This window comes from Anastrepha obliqua, chromosome 1 (genome assembly GCF_027943255.1).
Source record: "Anastrepha obliqua isolate idAnaObli1 chromosome 1, idAnaObli1_1.0, whole genome shotgun sequence".
Classification (NCBI taxonomy): Eukaryota; Metazoa; Arthropoda; class Insecta; order Diptera; family Tephritidae; genus Anastrepha; species Anastrepha obliqua.
This window is the reverse complement of record NC_072892.1, coordinates 111,067,640-111,087,442: the sequence shown is the minus strand read 5'-3', so window position 1 is coordinate 111,087,442 and position 19,803 is coordinate 111,067,640. Positions and strand designations below refer to the sequence as shown.

Genomic DNA, 19,803 nt, shown 5'->3' with positions numbered 1-19,803 from the left:
TATATTTCATAACCAATAAAAGCCTGTTTATACACAACAAAGTATAATATAGTAATTGCTTTCAGAACAAGAACATCTGTTTTTGTTTGTATGCGGCAATACTTTCATTATGGCACCATGGTACGTTTTACACGAAACGTCAGTCAAATGCGTTGCCGCATTGCTTTGTTTGTTCCATAATCTTTACGTCAATCCTGCATAGAAAGTGGCAAACAGACGTGACGTTTTGTAAGCGATAACAAAGTGTTTAAAAATAATTAAAATATATATTTTTTTAAGTAAAGCTGAGACTTAACGCATACTTATTTTATATTGATACCAATTACTGAAACAAATCATCATAATCTATGTGAAAAGCTTGAATTTCAAAATTTCCCATGTAGGTGTAAAGTCCAAAGTAACACCAGCCGCTTATGTATGTATTTAATTTCACTCCCAAGACACCCTATATTTATATGCAGGTATGATTGGTATGCAACTGAGTGAATGCAATTGCAGATAGTTCTAGTGTAAATGGATATTCCTATAAAGAGAGCGTTAGAAAGTAGAGAAAACGATGAATTGAATGCATGTGCATACATACATATGTATTAATTTTCATTCATGCCAAATATCTGTGTCAGTAAATCAGGGGCAGATATGGTATGACAAACTTGACGCGTGCTTTAAGGCGTTAGTTTAAAAGCTTAAACGAGTGAATTTATTTCTCTTTGATTGGTGCAACAAACATTAAAGGGAATTTGGCCAAGTTTAATAAAACCCGACGACTATATTTTATCTCTTGCACGCTAATAGCCGTTTACTTGTCGAACCTCCCGTGCAAACCTGGCATGGAAAAGCTTCCTATAATGAGTCATCGACCCGTTGAAAGCGTTTTGTGCCGCGTATGAAACCATCCTTTTGTTGGATAATAACTAGAAGTGCATCCCTAATTGGAGGAAATGCTGGACCAAATAAAGTATACGAGTATATATTTACATATGACTCCAACCGCATTCCAATTCTTCTCTCCAACGCAGAAGAGACCTACCTCTTTCACCATTGCATCAAATACTTGCAAGGCTGTAGCGTTTGTATGCATTCGTAAAACATAAGCTAGCCAACGCAGATTGTTTGCTTGTTTGCTGCCCTCACTCATCTACAGACATTTTCCCTGCGTTTCTTTATCCTGTTTAGAGAAGGAGTATCAAAAGCCGCGGTTGCGGCTCTTTAGCAATTTAGTTCTGCAACTCAAACAATAAGTATTCTCTAATAGCATTAGATTGAAGAAGTCTTATGAAATAGTGCCTATTCTGAAATTCTGTTCGGTATGAAACAACTTGACCAGCTTTTCAGCCATTCCTATAGGGCAGGTGATATTGCCCGTCGTTGTTTTAGAGAGCTGTATTAGTTTCACGGTCTACGTAGAGCAGTAGGTAGGTGCAAGACCACCATTCGGAAGTGCACAGGTTCAAAACACGGGGCACGAAAAAGCAATTGAAAGAAATAGTTTTTTTTATAAGCGGACTTCTCTCGGCAGAAAATGGTAAAACTTCAAGAGTATTTCTGTCATGAAAAAGCTCCCCACAAAACATCATCTGCCTTTCGGAGGCGGCAGAAAACTCTAGGTCCCTTTATTTGCGGAAAAGACGCACGCGACACACAGGTGAAGGAGCTCGGCCAAACACCAGAAAGGGTGTAAGCACCAATTATACTTATACTTGTTCCTGTTTTAACACAGATTTATATGTTTTCATGACTGTTGACCGCGTGCCACCGAAAAAGCTACTTGCATCTGTTGAGTCTAATTTTCTTCAAGCGCGTTGTCAAAGGATGACCAGTTTAGCGACGGAAGGCTTTCAAGTGGAGATCATCTCTGATTAGTCTTGACATGGGTCTGGTCGATACATTCATTTCCCTGGACATGAATGTCTGCTTTCTAAGAGGATTTCTGCATATCTGAATCGACGAAACCAATATGCCACGTAATTCGCTGTTATAGTATTGGTACCATAAATACCATTCTCAATTTCAGCGGTCTGGCTTGCATTTTGCAACAGCAAAAGAATTTTTGTAGTGTGAAACGACACCTTGACAACGAGCAAAACTTTAAATTATTTGATCGATACTTTGCGAGATATCGATCACTAAAGCCATCTACTAAGGTTATAATAAAAACTGTTTCCCCCAACCTAATACATATACAAGATGAAGTCCAAAATAAACAAGACTGGCGTCATAAAAATGTTTTTGGTCTCGTCATATTTTCAATGAGCTAGTGCGTTGGAAGTTACATCCCTAGATGTCTTCCACTTAAAGTTTGGTGACTATCAGTTCAGTAGAAGCGAAGTTATTGCGTTGAAAGTGTCAGTATGTTTGTGTCATCGGTACAAAAATGAGTTTCGAACAGAGCTAATATCAATTTATTTTTTTCAATCGATAAAACGTTTACCGAAACATTTGAATTGATGAAAAAAGTTTATGGCGATGATTGTCTATCTCGTGCCAGAGTCCATGAGAGGTTTAAACGTTTCAGAGATGGTCGCGAGGACATAAATGAGAATGAACATACAGGCCCATAATCACTAATCTCCGAAAACTCCATCCAAATCGTTCGTAAATTTATCAAAAATTAACCGAAATTATCGCTGAAATTCATGGAATCGGAGTTGCATATCTCCAAAACATCGATTTATTGCATATTAACTGATAATTTGGGCTTACAAAAGGTATGTGCACGTTTCACTCCGCACAAGTTAACTGAGGACTAAAAATTGCTCAGAATTTAACATTCGAAAGACCTTAAAGAGGGGAGAAAAGACGAGAACTTCGTTTACAACATTGTAACTGGTGATGAAACGTTGTGTTTCCAACATTAACCTGAAACTAAGCGACAAAGTGCCGAATGGAAGGCCGCAAAAGAGTCACTACCCAAAAAATGGCGTTTGGAGAAGTCAAAAATCAAGACGATGCTCATTTGTTTTTTCGATTCCAAGTGAATTGTCCACAAAGAGTTCGTGCCAACAGGCCAAACCGTCAATGCAACTTTCTATCTGAGCATTTTGAAGCGTTTGTTGCATCGCATTCGTCAAATTCGCCCTGAATACCGCGAAGGAGGAAGCTGGCGCTTATTGCATGATAATGCACCATCTCATCGATTCACTCTTGTGACTGATTTTTTTACTAAAAATCGCATTTTAACCATCAATCACTCACCGTACTCGCCTGATATGGCGAAAGGAAAACGTTTGAAAGGAAAATCTTTTGCGTCCGTAGGGGCCATCCAAAAGGCCATCCAAAAGGACATTTCGGTCAATGACCTGAAATATTCTTTCGAAAAGCTTTTAGATCGCGCAAAACAGTGTATCGAGGTAAGAGGGGACTATTTTGAATATATAATATAAACTCGAAGTTATCAGAACAAAGCGCCTATCGTCTCTATTTTATCTCAGTCTTGTTTCTTTTGGACTTCACCTCGTATTAGTTTTACGGCGATACCAAACTCAGGCAACGGGTCAATTCCTTATCGTACTCTCAAAAGCGTCTGGTGTTTGCCCCTTGTTGGGGGATTCCATGTCAAGTAATTCAAGCATTTTGAACATTATCGTAAATTTTTCTATAAATTGCCTTATTTTTAGGCTTGAGTACAATTAGAAGTAAACTGAAAAAATTAAAAAAAAAAGAAAAAAATATTATTTTTAGATTTATTTCATGCCGAAAATTTTGATACAGCGTTTTTTAAAGTGGAATATCTTGGGGTCTTCTTAACATTTTTATAATTTTTATTTTATTTTTTAAGACAGAGTGTACTTTAGAATTTTTGTTTTTTTAATTCTTTTATAAAAGATGCTAAGAAAAGTGTTTTTGTTAATGTTGAAAACTACCTGTCTTCAGGTGTTTTTTATTACTTATATTTTTTGTTATAAGCTAAGGCTGTGCTCAGTAAGACGGCCGCCGTTGGTTCGGATATGGGAATGAAACATCAAATGATAGAAAAGATTTTTTTCTAATAACGGTCTCATCTCGGAGGACAATGGAGCAACCTCCGAGAACCCTATGAAAAGCTTCTCATAAAAACTCATCTGCCATAAAACTATAGGCCTCCATTTATGGGCAGAATGAAGACGCATGACACAAATTGGAAGAGGGAAACATCTAACAGACGTGTACGAGCCAATTATATATATGCATACATTTATAAACATATGCATCCATGAAAATTCAATAGGTTACATAATTTTTTCATAAACTTAAATTCCAATCGGCAATCATGTAAACGCCCGGTTTAACTCTCGAACAATTTTGCTGTCTGCTAGCGTCTCAAATTCTTCACCTTCGCTATAATTTCTTCTACGCTAGCGGCAAGTCGGGGCGTAAAATATGATTACACTGTCTAGAGCGTCGTTTTGTCGAGCAGTGTTCCCACAGAGCACACAAAGAGACAGTCGCCTTTGTTCGTCCACGAATTTTAATATCTTGATTTGGGCCGCATTAAAAATTCACTCCTAGAACTCACAGAAGTGATCGTCGAGTGGGGTAGCCTGAATTTGGAAAATCCAACTTTGATGCGGATTATCTCGAGGCCCCTCTCTATTGAACCTATGCGTACGCCACATAATCGAGCTCGAGCAAACTATAATAATAATTCATTTATTGGAGCAAATAGCGCTTGGTGGAGAGGTCTGTCTGCCGCCACAAACCCGGTTAACCACATAGTCTTAAGTTTAAGCTATAATATTTTTATCTTCTTTAATGTTCATAATTTAATCAAAACAGTAGTAGCCAGCGTATGCACTATCGGCAAGGCGGTGCTCTCTTACATTTACATCGTCTAAATGAAGTTATCAAAAACGCATTTTCCTTTCATCGTTCCGTCTTGGTTGTCTGCTTGCCACCTTTCTTACTCTCGCGATTGATGGAATAATTTTTGCCGAAATACTTCCGCACGAGTTCGCGTTCATGCAGACTTCTCTGCTTGACACGTTACTAAGTATTCGTATAGCTTCTGCTGCTACTCGTTCTAGTGCTGCATCCGCTGTTGTCGAAAGCGTAATTGAGACGTGTTGCTAAATTCTGTGGTGTGGATACATTTTGTAAATATTTCCCTGCTCTACAGCTCATCCCACTTTATTGCTCCTTGATTACATACATAGCTTACTGCTATACTTCCAGCCTTGAAATCGCTACCTTCTGCAAATTGCAAACGCAGCAACCCGCGTTATAATAAGGTAACCTCACACGTTCGACATGTTTGAAATTATTATTCCTGCTGCGGCAATGTCACGAGCAACTCTGGTAACAACTCTGCAGCTAATGGTGCTGCAATGTGTTTGCCAATTTTAAACACATCGTCGAGATAGTGCGTATATTTTTGAAGCAGAGATTCAGCCGTGCAGCAGTTGCCTCTTGACTACCGCCACCCGTGGCACAACAACCCACACTTAAGACTAGATGAATATGAGTGTAACTGTAATTAGCAACTTGCACCATATGCGGTTGCATCTATTTATATGTACACACACATACATATGTTTGTTGAGTTGCATCTCGTAGAAGTTTCCAAAGTCTGTTCGCAAGTTTGGATACCGACTGAGCAGCTGCCTGAAAATCTTGCCAATCGATAGCCTGGTTGTTTGCGCCACTTATACATATGTAGTAGAACACATCCTATTGTCTGTTTGCGTTGCTAGTGCTTCGAAAGAGCAAACAATACAAAATACTTTGAGACATTAATGTGCGCGAACACTTTGGATGGTGGCATTTCTCCGAGAAGAACGCTGATAAGGCACGTTTCGATTACACTTAGCGCCATCGCCGGTTTTTTTTTTTTTGTGGGTGGTTATTGAGTTGATATGTTGTTTGTGTTTGTACCCGTATTCTCTAATCGTTATATTTGTATGCCTAGGTTCTATGAAAGAATTGAGTGTAGAATAAAATGTTAATATTAATTTATCGCTGACGACATCAAATTAATTAAATGAAAAATAAATTTTTTCTCGGTGCTTATTTCTGCTTTCGACTGAAAATCCTTTTGAGTTTACTTTTGTTAAAGTCGGTGTTATCATGGAAATAACAGAAGAAAAAGTCCTAATATACAACATAACGACGCTCACCACAAATAGGTGGAGAAGCTCGGCAAAACACCTGACAGAAGTGTACGCGTCAATTATTAATTTTATTTTATGTTTTTGTCACGCATGAAATGTGTACATAAATTTACACAATTTGAGCAATATTTCTTAGAGCTTATTTTGCAATAAATATAATACATATTTCAGTATATCTTAAAATAACTGCATTATTTAGGAATACTTTGCAACAAATTAATGTTTCGTGGTTACATTTAGAACCAATAATAAAAAACAATTGTGACGAAAATGCATAATATAAACCATGTCGGTACAAAAATTACTATACAAGTGCGCATTCATAGCGTATTTATACAATATGGGGCGAATTAATCGCCCTTTGCAAAATGTATACCTTTTGAAAATGGCGTCGTACGTTAATCATATTTGACACTTATGAACTAGACAGCTGCAGTACACAAACCGAAAAGCAATTGAGCGCCTAAACGTCAAATAAAGATTTACATCACTCAAAATTATTTTGTAAAAAACTTTTTCAAAAGAATGGGGTGATGATTAATTTTGCGCCACCTTGTACATGGTATACTTATTTTTGTCAAAAGTAAACCTGATTTTTGAGCCTATTGAGGATCGTACTTTAATTCATTTAAGCCCATGATAATTGTTAACATCGCGTTATTTCATTGGAACGGTTGACACTTTAAAAATTAATTAAGTATTTAAAATAAAAAAATAAAAAAATTAAAACAAAAATTGTATTTTATGTTCTTCGTAGCACCGCTAGATATAAGTAAGTATGTTGTAACATAAAGTGAAATGTATGTTACGTATGTTACATATAAAACTTATTTTGTCATATTTAGTTTGTAAGATTGTTGTTATAAATGCTACTAGCCTACGAACAGACTTTTAATAGTCTCTGTAGGACTTACAGTTTATTGTAAATTATAATGTATTATTATACTAGTAATAAATAAATTCAAATTCAAATTCAATGTCCTGAATACTTGAAATTTTTCTAAAAATTCGGACTAAAAAATTTGAAATTTGGATGAAAATTAATTTTTTTTTTTAATTTGCCCAATTTTTCAGCCGGGATCCCGGTTTGTATAGTTTTTGTAACAGAATCAAATATATTTTCCTGAAAAAATAGATACAATTAAATAAAAAATCAATAAATTCTCAGAACTTGTTAATAACTCCCAGTGCTGCAGTTATTAAACGCACTGCATATAAAATACAAAGCATACTTTAGGGCTTATAAAGGTTTTCAAAGTAGTTTTGGAGCATTTATTTAGTTTTTATTGACACATTTTAAGCACTTAAAATATATATTCAAGAGCATATTTGAGTTGCTCTGGTTATGATGCTTACCGTAAAGCACTACTTGTTGCAGGTGGCCGATCTAAGATGGATATAAATAAATTCGTTCAATATGCATTTTTTTTTGTTTTTTTTTTAATGTTAATTATAATAAAGCTAAAATATTATATAATAACTTTTTATTATTAGTTTTATAAATCCAGTAAATTAGTGTAGAAAAGAATGCTAATTTTACCAGGCCTCTGGCTAACCAATTACTTTAAGCTGATATCAAATTCGAGCTTGCGTTTCTGTTCATGTAAATATTTCATTCAGTGTGAATTAGTTTACGTTTTTTTAACATTACGGCTATTACCTTCTTATGTTAATATTTAAATGAAAAAAAGAATAATTAAATTTTTCTGACTTTTGATACATATTAAGTGGAAAATCTACAACTTTATATACTAAGTTCAATTGCGCTCGAGAATCATATGGAAATAATCAAAATCCTGTACGAAAATTATAGATTTGTGAAAATACGCAACTTCACAAAATCGTAGATATTTTCGAGAATCATTGTAATCTCCAACGAATGACCTGCTAGGATGTTCTCGGCCAAACATTTCACGTATCACTGCATCCCTTACAGGACATTGGAAAGTAGGGGATCGTGCAGCTAGACTCAATCTTAGACTTCAATCCTATCTGCAGAACCTGTCAAGCGGAAGGGGGAAGGAAAGGACTAGCCAGGGCACGACTCCGATCCTTCGGTAAGCCTTTCCTACAGCAAATTAAGGACATCTCAGACATCGAGATAAGGATTTGCTGCTATACTTGGACCTCACTAAATGGATCTGACTTGGAAAAAAAAAAAAAAAAAAAAAAAAAAAAAAAAAAAAAAAAAACATCATCATGACACGAGATAGTGGTAATAAAACGGTGCTGGTCACTTATTAGGAGCATTTCAAGTTTAGAAATGTTCAACCACCTCAACAACAACCTATTGTAAAAAAAGGCTCACGATCTCTCGACTGGCATTGTCTTCGGCAAAGACTTCGGAGACTCCTTCGTAATTATTGCCGTTTGTTCGTGTTGAGTAACTACTATTGGACAATGTTATAGAGACACTCTTCTTTATACATCTACCCGTAAAAGTATGTATTTGATTTGATTTTATTGAAGAAACTCGAATTTGAAATACCCAGTATGTGACGAATAAATTGGTATTGATGTGTGTACCTGTGGCCAGTTTTCTAATAAAATATTAAACATGGAATCACTTAAGTTTCTTGTATATCTTGCATACTAAGTTTAACTCGTTAACAATCTGTCGAAATTTATATGAAAATTCATACACAAGCTAGGCCAAAATTAATCACCCAATTTTGTTTTTGAATAATTTATTTACTAATGAAAAGTTTTGAGTGATAGAAATATTTATTTTGGCCTTTACGTGCTGCATTACTTGTCTTTGTATACTGCAACTGCCTAATTCACAAAATGACGTCGTCATTTGCAAAAATTATAAATGTTCCGATACTTACAAGGTAAGGAATGAAACTTTGCCAAGAGTAGATCGTTAAGTCAAATAGCAAAAAAAATTAAAGTAATAGCAGAGATGGAGAAATATTTTAAAAATATTTTGACCATTTCGTTACAAGAATATATCCCAAAATATTTGAAATAAAATATTACAGGTTGGCCGAAAATTATTGAGGGCGACCGTTTTTTAAAAGTAGATACCTCAAAATTGATTTGCCATCTCATCATTTATTTGAACACACAAAAGATTTATTTCCATTCGTTTAACAGGTTATTCTTTATTTAGTAGCATTTTGAAGTTGGCGTGTATCTGCTTACTAATGCAGAAGTATCTCAAAAATGAAAAAATGCTTGCCAAAAATTTTGAACAAAAATACCCTGTTTTTACCCTTTTACTTATATACGTACATATATATACAGTTGGCGCGTACACCTCCTCCTCCACCTCCTACTTATTTGTGGCGTGAGTTTTGATGTTGTTCCACAAATGGAGGGACCAATAGTTTTAAGCCGACTCCAAACGGCAGATAAATTTTTTATGAAGAGCTTATTCATGGCAGGAATACACTCGGAGGTTTGCCATTGCCTGCCGAGGGGCGACATCTATTGGAAACAACTTTTTCTTCATTTTGGTGTTTCACGGAGATTCGAACCTACGTTCTCTCTGAATTCCGAATGGTAGTCATGCACCAGCGCATTCGGCTACGGCCGCCTTTTACTTACACAAATGTTAAAAAAAAACGAAAATATTTCAGTTTAAAATACAATATACTCAAATTTTCAACTTAAAAGATATCCCAAAATTTATTTTTTTTTAATTTGTTCTGTTTACTTCTTATTATACCCAAGCCTACAAACAAACCAATAATCAGATAAATCAACTGCAATCTCCAAACTACTTGGCTCATTTGATATGGAGTAGCTCAGTGGAAAGTACCGAATATCGCCCAGGCAAAAAATTCGTTGCTTTAGGAGTTTATGATGGGCTCACTATCTCCTGGATCTGGAATTCATATTACTAAATATTGGGACTATTCGGATTTCTGGATTTTATTGTCGCTATTTATAAGGATATATTAAATTGAAGTGGCAGAAAATTGGGTGCGTATATTTTATACCTAGCTAAAACAAGATGAAAAAAATTCAGGAGGTGTGGTCAACATCAGGCCGTTAACCGACTCGCAGTGATTTTGAAGGAAACTGCTCATTTCCTGACGTCACATGGGATGTATGAGGGCGGTATAATAAGTACCCGTGTTTGATGACAGAGGGTGTTCCTGAGAGAAGTTACTGTTAGAATCGTGTCAAAACAAATTTCAGATTGATTGATAGGTTAGTATGGATTTAACAGCTATTCGACTAAGACGTGTCTCGTGATGGATGCCCGGACGTGGTTACCGAGGAAATCATTCAAAAAATCCATGACATGATTCTCGCTAATCGATGAACGAAAATGCGCGCAGTAACAGGGGTCATAGGTGTGGCGATCGGAATGGCAATTAATATTTTACAAGATAAGTTGGCGATGAAAAAATTGTCGACCCGATGGGTGCCGCGATTGCTGGCAAGCAACAACAAGCGCAAGCGGCTGTTAACTTCGAAGCAGTATTTGGAGTAATTTAAGCGAGATTCGAAGGAATTTTTACAAAACAACTGAGATTATATCTATTAATGGAATATGAAAAATATTAACACAGCCTCCGCCTGAACAACGACTTTTTAGTCGAGTATAAGAATGCGCGTGAAAAGAACGGTCAGAATTCTGTTGTCGAATCACCTTTGACTTGGTAGCCGAAGTTACCCTCACAATGTTGCTTCGGATGGGCAAACCATATGATCTATCATTCTTGTAGCAGATGACTATTAATAAGTTAATTGTTTGCTTGCGGTTGCTACTCGGTTGACGCGCCTAAATTTATACCTTTTTCACAACTTGCAATTGACTGTAGATTTTAATAATTACACTGTGCAAGTTCAAAATTTCGGCAACGGTTTTGATCATAGACCTCATTTCAGTTCAATGGCGTCCCAGCTTCTCCAAATTAATTCTAGTTTTCAAGATAATCGTAACAGAAAATTTCCTTTGAAGCCGCTGAGAGCCTCACATTTGCCCAATCAGTTCTATGAGAGATAACGTTATATGTTATATATCTAAGAAAACCAATCTTGATTTATAGACATAACAGAACGTACAGACATTGAAATTGTGTGCAAAATTTTAGCATAATAGCTTTAAAACTCAATGAGATATTTACAAAAAGTAAAATTCCAAGCAAATTTGCTAAATTAAAAAATTAAAGATTCAAATGTATTGGAAATTACTTTTTGTATCGCGTAGTATATAAACATTAATACTTAAGCGGTTTTACATTAAAAAATTTATGATGTAAAGTTTTTTCTTAAAGAGTTGGCAATTACCCCACGAAAATTTCCAAATACCGTTATCTCGAAAACCACTGAATAACAAAGGATTTTGATTAAGTTAGATTAGCTATCAGAAATTTTTTTCAAAAAGTTGTTTGGTGTGGGTTATAGATTTATAGACGCAGCTGGGTCATAATTCTAGCAATAAAGTATTTATACAGCAGGAACATTAACAAAATATTTAAGTATAAAGTACGTAAAAATATATTGTGAAAAATTACAATTAAATAAAATATTTTGCAACGTCACCTTTATTTTTTTTCTTCAAAAATATGACCCACATTCACATTCATCTTTTATCAGAAACGTGCATTCAGTTGTAATACACAAGCGCCATCCAACTAAGTATCTACGTGCTCCTGAATTCCCGTTGAATATTGACATTATATCTACCAACGAAAGCATTAAAGTGCAAAGTGAAATGCAAAATGCCAGCAGCAGCCATCCGGCAACGAGCATCAGAGTTCATCCTACAAGCATGCACACAAACGCTCACTTATGCGCACACATACATACAAGAAAGGGTCACGACTAAAGACTTCGGCTACTGACCAGGTCAAACCCATAAATTTATCCTTTGCTGAGGCAAAAAATCCCAAACGACATGGCACAAAATCGAAATCGCTTACGCCATCATACCTCCGATCGCTTGTGCGCCTCACTGGTGTTGTGACACTGTGACAAAGTGACATTGTAGCAAAAAAGTGTGATAATGGCATTGTTGCATCATTGTTATTTGTAGGTGGGCCAGTGGGATTTACAAAGTGCCATCGTAAGTAAGTAAAAGAATCACTTGGCCTCAGCCGAATGCAATATAATGTTAATTTATAGTTCTCATGCCGGCGTACGGACAGCAGTTTGACTCCAAGAAGGCTATGAATTTCATATGGGACCAATAAAATTTCGCAAGTCGTGTTGAAGTTAGCAAAAAATATGTAAATGCAATTACAGAGCAATTGGAGATGACACGCAGAAAGTACTACCGTCTCGCCCTGTGAGGAGCTGCTACTCATCCTCGTTTTTCGGCTACGCTTTTGCACTTCTGTACTGTTCTTTTTGCAAATTATAATTCTTCAATTCAAATATTTCTTTACTCACCGGTGTCGAATAGGGATGCGCTGTCAACCGTATGCCATCGGCCTCCAAATGGCGCTTCATTATAGCCTCCAGCTCTTTCATTGTTGTCGGCGCATCACAATCGGATGCCAAAATCTCGTTGCTGCTACTCAACGCCTTCGGATCGTTTATCATTACGTACACAATAGCCGCACCTTTCTCCCTCAATGATCGCACACTCTTTAGCAGCTTATTCCGATGATGTACATTGTCCACCCCAATCGCATCCAAATCGATTTCGCCAATTTGCTTACAGATCTCCAGCTCGTCATAACCATTCTCCATGAAACTTTCGGCATACTGCTGCATACCTATGGCGCGCAGCCATTCACAGACAATATTATTGTGCGGCATGTTGGGGTTTTCGTATCACGTGACCGTTGTCGCACAGCTGCTGATATTAGTGGTCGTATTCGGTGGCGGGAAGGTGATGTCTAACGGTGCAAAGCTCACCTTCGACGTTTTGATTGCAGGTTTTGTCTTAGTTGATTTCGTTGTTGTGTTGGCGTTTGAAACCAATGCCGATACGGCCGGTGCAGTGGGGGTGGTGAGTTGAGAGCACGCGGCCGAAGAGCTACTACTGCTAGCAGTGTACGATGTGGAGCTTGAGCTGGCACTGGTATTGGCTACTGCAACGGAGTGGCTGTAACTGAGATTAGTTGTTGCCTTCATAGCATCTGAGTTGGTTTGATGTTGGCGAGAAGGGCAGGTAGAGTCGAAAACTACTTGAAATAAGTCATCAGATGCTAAAAGAGACGGATAGAAGAAAATTTTAAGTTATAATAAATTTATAGAAGTATGACCATTTTTAAAATTAAAACTTTGACACTCGTTATTGCTACAAGTTATCGTTACAAGTAATGATCGCGTATTTACAGCGGGTGTGATACGGGAAATACTGGCTTAAACTATTTAATAACAAATTAATATTTTCTTATTTTTTAATTTTCGTTCCGGGGCTAGGCCACTTTAGAAGTTTTAGAAAATATCTTTCTTTTTCTAATAATATAGTGTACTCAAATGACTCAAATGAGAAATTTGTAAGCAGTTCTATGTTAATTTTTGCGCAGCACCTCTTAGTCCAAAGCGTGCCGTACCGTACGAAAACATTATTTTTTAAATCGAATGAATCCAGACCAATTAACTTGAAATTTTGACTACACATTCACAATTAAATTCTGCATTGAATTGAGGATAGATTTTGACGACATTAATATCGTATACTTTTTTTATAAACTATTTTCGTAGGATTTCTTCTTTTTTTCTAATTTAAAACACTTTTTTTACATGCGTCTTTTTTACACAAATCGGTGTAAAAAATATCGGATCTGTAATGCGGCTGCCGTAGCCGAATTGGTTGGTGCGTGACTACCATTCAGAATTCAGAGAAAAAGACGTAGGTTCGAATCTCGATGTAAGACCAAAATGAAGAAAAAGTTTTTTCTAATAGTGGTCGCCTCTCAGCAGGCAATGGCAAACCACCGAGGGTAATTCTGCCATGAAAAAGCTCGCCGGAGTGGGCTTGAAACTGTAGGTCCCCCCGTGGAACAACATCAAAACTCACGCCACAAATAAGAAGGAGGAGGAGCTCGGCCAAACACCCAAAAAGAGTGTACGCGCCAATTATGTATGTATGTATGTGTAAAACGTTGTTCATTTTCTTGCCATCGAATTATTCATGTGCATTAGGTCGGGTCACTTTGTTTGAAACAATATTTTTTACACGTTCCTAGCAAATTTGCATTCTACGTTACATTAAATTCTAAGAAAAAATTTGCGATAAAGCATAGCTTTAAATTAAATAAACTTTTTTTTTAATTTAATTTCTGAAAGAACCTGTTCTTAATCATACGATAATAGAGAGGAAGTTAGTACAAGAAAACTATATGATTAGAAAAAATGGTTAAAATAAACTTTTGTGAATATTGTAAGACTTACTACACTTCTCACAAAATTTAAGGGAGCAAGAAAAAAATCCAAATTTTTGGGGAATTTTGAACAGGCTGTAACATATACAAAAATGGTCGTACAGTAAAAAAAAGGAAATTGTAGCTCTAAGTGTCATGTTTTCGGATATAAGTTTGAAATTTTTTTTTGAAATTTGTTTTCGAGTAATCTTAAGAAAACCACCGAAAAAAAATTCGAAATTTTTTTTGTTTTTGTTTTTAATCTACGGACGTGGAAAATATTTTTTTGACTTAACTTTCATATGGACTGGATAGCTTAGTTATTCAGCTTTGATTTGGTTTTTGAAAAATCTCAATACGAGTATTTCTCACTGAGATATCGGTGTTTGAATGGAAAAAGATAATTTTGTCTTCGATTACCAATATCTCAGCAACTAATGATCGCACAGAAATTTTTGAAGGTTGGTTTTGAAAACTTGAATAAGGATTAGCAATTAATTTTTGAAAAATGTGAATTTTTGAAATGTGAATTTGAAAAAGCAACCAATAATGGGCTTTTTGTGTTTTTTTTTGGAAAATCAAGCGCCCAATCAAAAATATTGCCGAAACCACTAATGTTAAGTGTGTCTTTTACTGTTCAATATACCTACAAAAACCCTACGAAGCTTCAATTTAATCCTGCCAACTGTTTTTTTTCCGCTTGATCGAATTTTTGAAAAAATTAAAGGAGCAAAAATTTCGCTCTGAAAAAGTCATAACTTTTATCAAAAATGAAAAAAAACTTTTTTTTCATTTTTCTCTCATTCTGTATTAGTGACTTGGTAAAAAAAAATTCAAAACTTTTTCAAAAAAAAAAAAATTTTGGCTTAAAATTAAAATGATGTAGCGACCCACTTTCTCACCGATTTTCCTTTTCCGCACTTAATAATTTTCCTAGTCACAAATTAATTGAATAAATTAAAAGTTAATACCCCTAAGGAAAGTCGAGTTCTACGAATAGTGGGACAATAATTTTTTTGTGCGAATCTCAACAGTGTCTAAAAAAACAGCTTTTCTTAAACTACCCTGCTTTCTTGGTAATCGAACCAATCAACAGTTTTTCTCAAAACTACCGTATTTTTGAATTTTTAGTAAAGCAAATTAACTTTAGTTTTTTTAATTTTTTTTTATAATCCACAAGTCTCTCAGATAGTGACTCTAGTGGAAGAAGGGTACAATTACCGACAAGTCGGGGTTTGTATGGGCATATTTTCATCTGTTGTATCTCGCGCATACAATCGGTATTTGGAAACTGGTGATTATCAACGACGAGTTTGGCAAGGTCGTCGTCGCGCAACAAATCCTCGTGATGACCGAGCGATCGTTCGACGCATTCGTCAAGAATCTTCCGTTTCTGCAAACGTTGACGCCAGAAATTTTCCGAACCGTCGACAACAACAACAACAACAACGACCACGACAACAACAAAAACCAAGGAGCATTTCAGTTCAAACGGTTCGAAATCGTCTCCGTGAGACTGGAGTGCGATCAAGAGGTGCCGCCCGAGTACTGATGTTATCACACATGCATCGTCGAGCCCGTCTGGCTCACGCTCGTCAACATGTTTATTGGACCGCGAGGCAATGGAACAATGGTTTGATTTCTGACGTGTGTTGGGTATGCTTGTTTTTAAATGACCGAAGACCCCGAGTTTGGCGCCGTCCGGGAGAGCGTTTTTCACGTGAATTCCCTCGGCCGGTAGCTGCTTACATTAATCGAATCCTACGACCTGTTGTCTTGCCTCTACGGCAGCAAACTAGAAGTTTTATTTTTCAGCAAGACAGTGCCCGGCTTCACACAGCAAACATAACCCGTCTGTTTTTCCAAAGACACGACATAACGTTATTAAGGCATTCAAGGGTAAGCTCTAATCTCAACCCTATCGAGCATGCCTGGGTTATCCTAAAGCGCCGATTGCGCCAGAATTATCCCAATTTACGAACGTTAGCAGTCGTTAATCGAAACTTTTTCAAAAATTCAATCAAGCGGAAAAAAAACGGTTGGCTGGATTAAATTGAAACTTCGTAGGATTTTTGCAGGTATATTGAACAGTAAAAGGCGCACTTAACATTAGTAATTTCCGCAATATTTTTGATTGGGCATTTGATTTTCCAAAAAACCACAAAAAGCCCATTATTGGTTGCTTTTTCACATTCATGTAATGATTGAAAAAAATTTTTTGCAAAAATTAATTGCTAATCCTTGTAGAGAATTTATTCAAGATTTCAAAACCAACCTTAAATTTCTGTACGATCATTGGTTGCTGAGATATTGGTAATCGAAGACAAAATGATCTTTTTCCATTCAAACACCGATATCTCATTGAGAAATGCTCGTATTGAGATTTTTAAAAATCCAAATTAAAGCTGAATAACTAAGCTATCCAGTCCATATGAAAGTTAAGTCAAAAAAATTTTTTTCACGTCCGTAGATTAAAAACAAAAACCAAAAAAATTTCGAAATTTTTTTTTTGGTGGTTTTCTTAATATTACTCGAAAACAATTTTCAAAAAAAAATTTCAAACTTATATCCGAAAACATGACACTTAGAGCTACAATTTCCTTTTTTTTTACTGTACGACCATTTTTGTATATGTTACAGCCTGTTCAAAATCCCCCAAAAATTTGGATTTTTTTCTTGTTCCCTTAATTTTTGTGAGAAGTGTATTTTGAATTTTTGCAAGTTTTAGTTTATTTGCATATACAAATAATTTGAATTTTTCAATTTGACTTACAAATAAAAAAAACTTACCTACAACCCTGCATTTCCTATAAACAAAATTGAAAAAAAATATAAAAGGTCTTTCAAAATGGACGCCTAGATATTCTATTTAAATAAAAATTTATAACTGAAAATTCTTTAAGATTTCTCTATTCTTATTCAAAATACGGCTATTAGCAATTATATGGGAAGAACTACATCATTTAAATGTTCACCAGATCGATCATTTTCTACAAGAAGCTTAGCACCTTGATCTATTATGTAAAATTGTACCTGTGTCTACTTGACAAATGCCTAAGATGACATAAATAAATGGTGCTGGCTGAGAATTATTACTACTCACATTTAGGGTTGTAGGATACTAAGGCTATCTTTCCAAGCACGCTGAATTGGAAATAGGAGAGAGTCTGAACGGACTTATGTACCTCTGTTTTCACTAACGGATTCAAGATGGAATCTGGGTTTGGCGCGTGGGTTTTCTCAATATTTCAGTTTCGTTAAAACTGCCGAAAATTAGTAGTGTTTTTCAAGGAAATGTCTTCGCGATCCTGCAAGTGTGTAAAATGTCTAAGGATCACTATCGAGAGAGTGATATAAAAATCTTTTCCGATAGTCAAGCAGCGATCAAGGCCCTATCGTCGTCATGCTGCAACTCTCTTCTGGTAAGCTCCTGTAAGGATTGAACGATATTTTCTGTCAATAATGACATAACAGAAATATATACAAAATGATAATCCAGGTCGCTCGACCTTACTGTTATGAACTTTTTTCTATGGGAGTACCTCAAATGTAGTATCGTGCAGGGCCTCCGAAAGAAACCCACCGATCATCTCAGCACTAAGAGGAAATATCGTTCATGAGGTTAATGTCGGGACGTTACTTCTCAAGCGTGTGGCTCGAAGTACGAGAGGAATTAATTAAAAAAGTGAAATCCGCCCTTTTCTTCATTTTAATATTCATTTAAATGAAGTTTTGTCATTAGTAGGTTAGGTTATGTTGAAATGGTTGTCGACTGGGGCACACTCAGGCGCATAGGCGCATACTTATCGCCCATAAAACTTTTAAATATTTTAGAAGATCCCTAATTTCTACAGTACTGAGACCTTCCAATTCATTGAAAAATTATCTTCCCCAAATGGTAAATCGACGTCTGGATAGAAGAGAACAATGGCACAGGAAGTCAGAGATTGTCCTTTCCTCTGTCTTTCCATGTCTAAGCAGCTTCTGCAGAAGTCATGTGTTATCATTAGTAACTTATTTTTGATTTAACTTCTAATTTGTAATTCAGCCAGGGGACACTCTCTGTTTGCGCTGGTGTCTAGGTTTCCGAGATATTTTAACTTAAAAGTGCAAAAACACAATGAAATGTTGACCTACATTTAAAGTTGTGTAGCATCGCGATTACCTTGTTTCTAAAAAATAAAACATGTGCCCCGCATCTTAAAGTACAATTTTTCTGCTTTCGAATGCCGAATTTGCTCCAACATCTTTGTTTTCTACCGAGATATTGAATTTGATTTGAAAAAAAAAACAATGACACTAATTTCCCGGATAAGAAATACATTTACTAAAAAAATTGAAAACTGCAGGCAAATTTAAAAGATTGAAATTCATGACTGCGAATTACCTTAGAAACAACTTAGTTACAAATCTCTGTCGACCAGGTCAAAGACGGTATTCACTTGTGTATTTTTACATGTGTTTGTAACTCTTTTATCTTTTTCATTGCCGCATAAAACTTGTCATTGTAAATATCCTTTCAACGTCAGTTGCAATTAAATGAACACAGCTTTAGTTCAAACAAATCCAAACCGAATGCTAATGAATGGTTTATAAATTTTGAGAAAACTTTCTTGATTTCCTTCTACCAGATATTTGCTTGTGGCAAATGCCAACACATGACTGCTACGGGTATTAAAATCTACTACAGAAATAATAATAACAATCGTGCGTGTTCGTAAGGTCGGTCAGTTTGTATTTAACATACGCACACACACATATATATACGTACATATATGTACAGCCGTTGAAAAATACTTAAGAACGATTCGGCCAAAATGTTGTGAATTGTTCTCTATTTTATATCGCAGCTGGTAGGTAGTAAAAAGTAAAGTATATGGAATCAAGAGTATTCCTACAGCACTTTACTTCAGTTGAAACGATTCAGTAATGTGGAAAGAGAAAAATTGCACTCTAGCCCTTCGATAACCAATCATAGAGTTGCAAAATACCAGATTATCCTACAGTGTTATTTCAACACAATGAAACGTTTCAAACAGAATGATTTTTAATGGTTTGAAATATTTTTTTAAGTACAGAAAACGTTCCCAGAAAAAAGAAAACGCGAATTACTCCTAGCCAGATTAATAGGACGATCATTAGATTGCCAAAACAGGATACCAGGAAGAATGCTGCTGACATCCATCGAGAAATTTTTGTTCACCAGGAAAAGCCAATAACGAAAAGAACAGTTGCGCTTCGATTGGCAGAAACAGAAGTTCACAGTCAACTGACACGGAAGAAGCCATTGATTTGTAAAAGCATCGCAAACACAGCGCCGAATTGAGTTTTCTGGAATCAAAATCAGTGTCGTTATATTTTATTCAGCGTTGAAATGTAAATAAATAGATTTGGTTCAGATGGTAAGAAGTACGTGCGGCGCCCAAAGCATTTAGCATTCG

The 19,803-nt window shown here is 35.9% G+C and overlaps 2 protein-coding genes across 3 annotated transcripts in view; both read right to left on the bottom strand.

Moving 5' to 3' along the window:
• LOC129253512 (uncharacterized) overlaps positions 1-12,824 on the bottom strand; it is a 35,414-nt gene extending 22,590 nt beyond the window's left edge. Inside the window, exon 1 of one of the 2 annotated variants that reach the window (XM_054891923.1) lies at positions 12,438-12,824. In XM_054891923.1, coding sequence (XP_054747898.1) covers positions 12,438-12,809 — 372 coding nt within the window. In that variant the 5' untranslated portion in view covers positions 12,810-12,824. The remainder of the gene's footprint in view (positions 1-12,437) is intronic. The other variant, XM_054891922.1, reaches the window with a different exon arrangement.
• LOC129253514 (uncharacterized) lies at positions 12,825-13,127 on the bottom strand. Its single transcript, XM_054891924.1, has one exon. It carries the CDS (start codon positions 13,125-13,127, stop codon positions 12,825-12,827), a length of 303 nt encoding a protein of 100 aa, XP_054747899.1.
• Positions 13,128-19,803: the final 6,676 nt, after the last annotated feature.

Excerpts from the sequence above, each read along its gene's own strand:
- LOC129253514 (XM_054891924.1), bottom strand. The coding sequence starts at position 13,127 with ATGAAGGCAACAACTAATCTCAGTTACAGCCACTCCGTTGCAGTAGCC.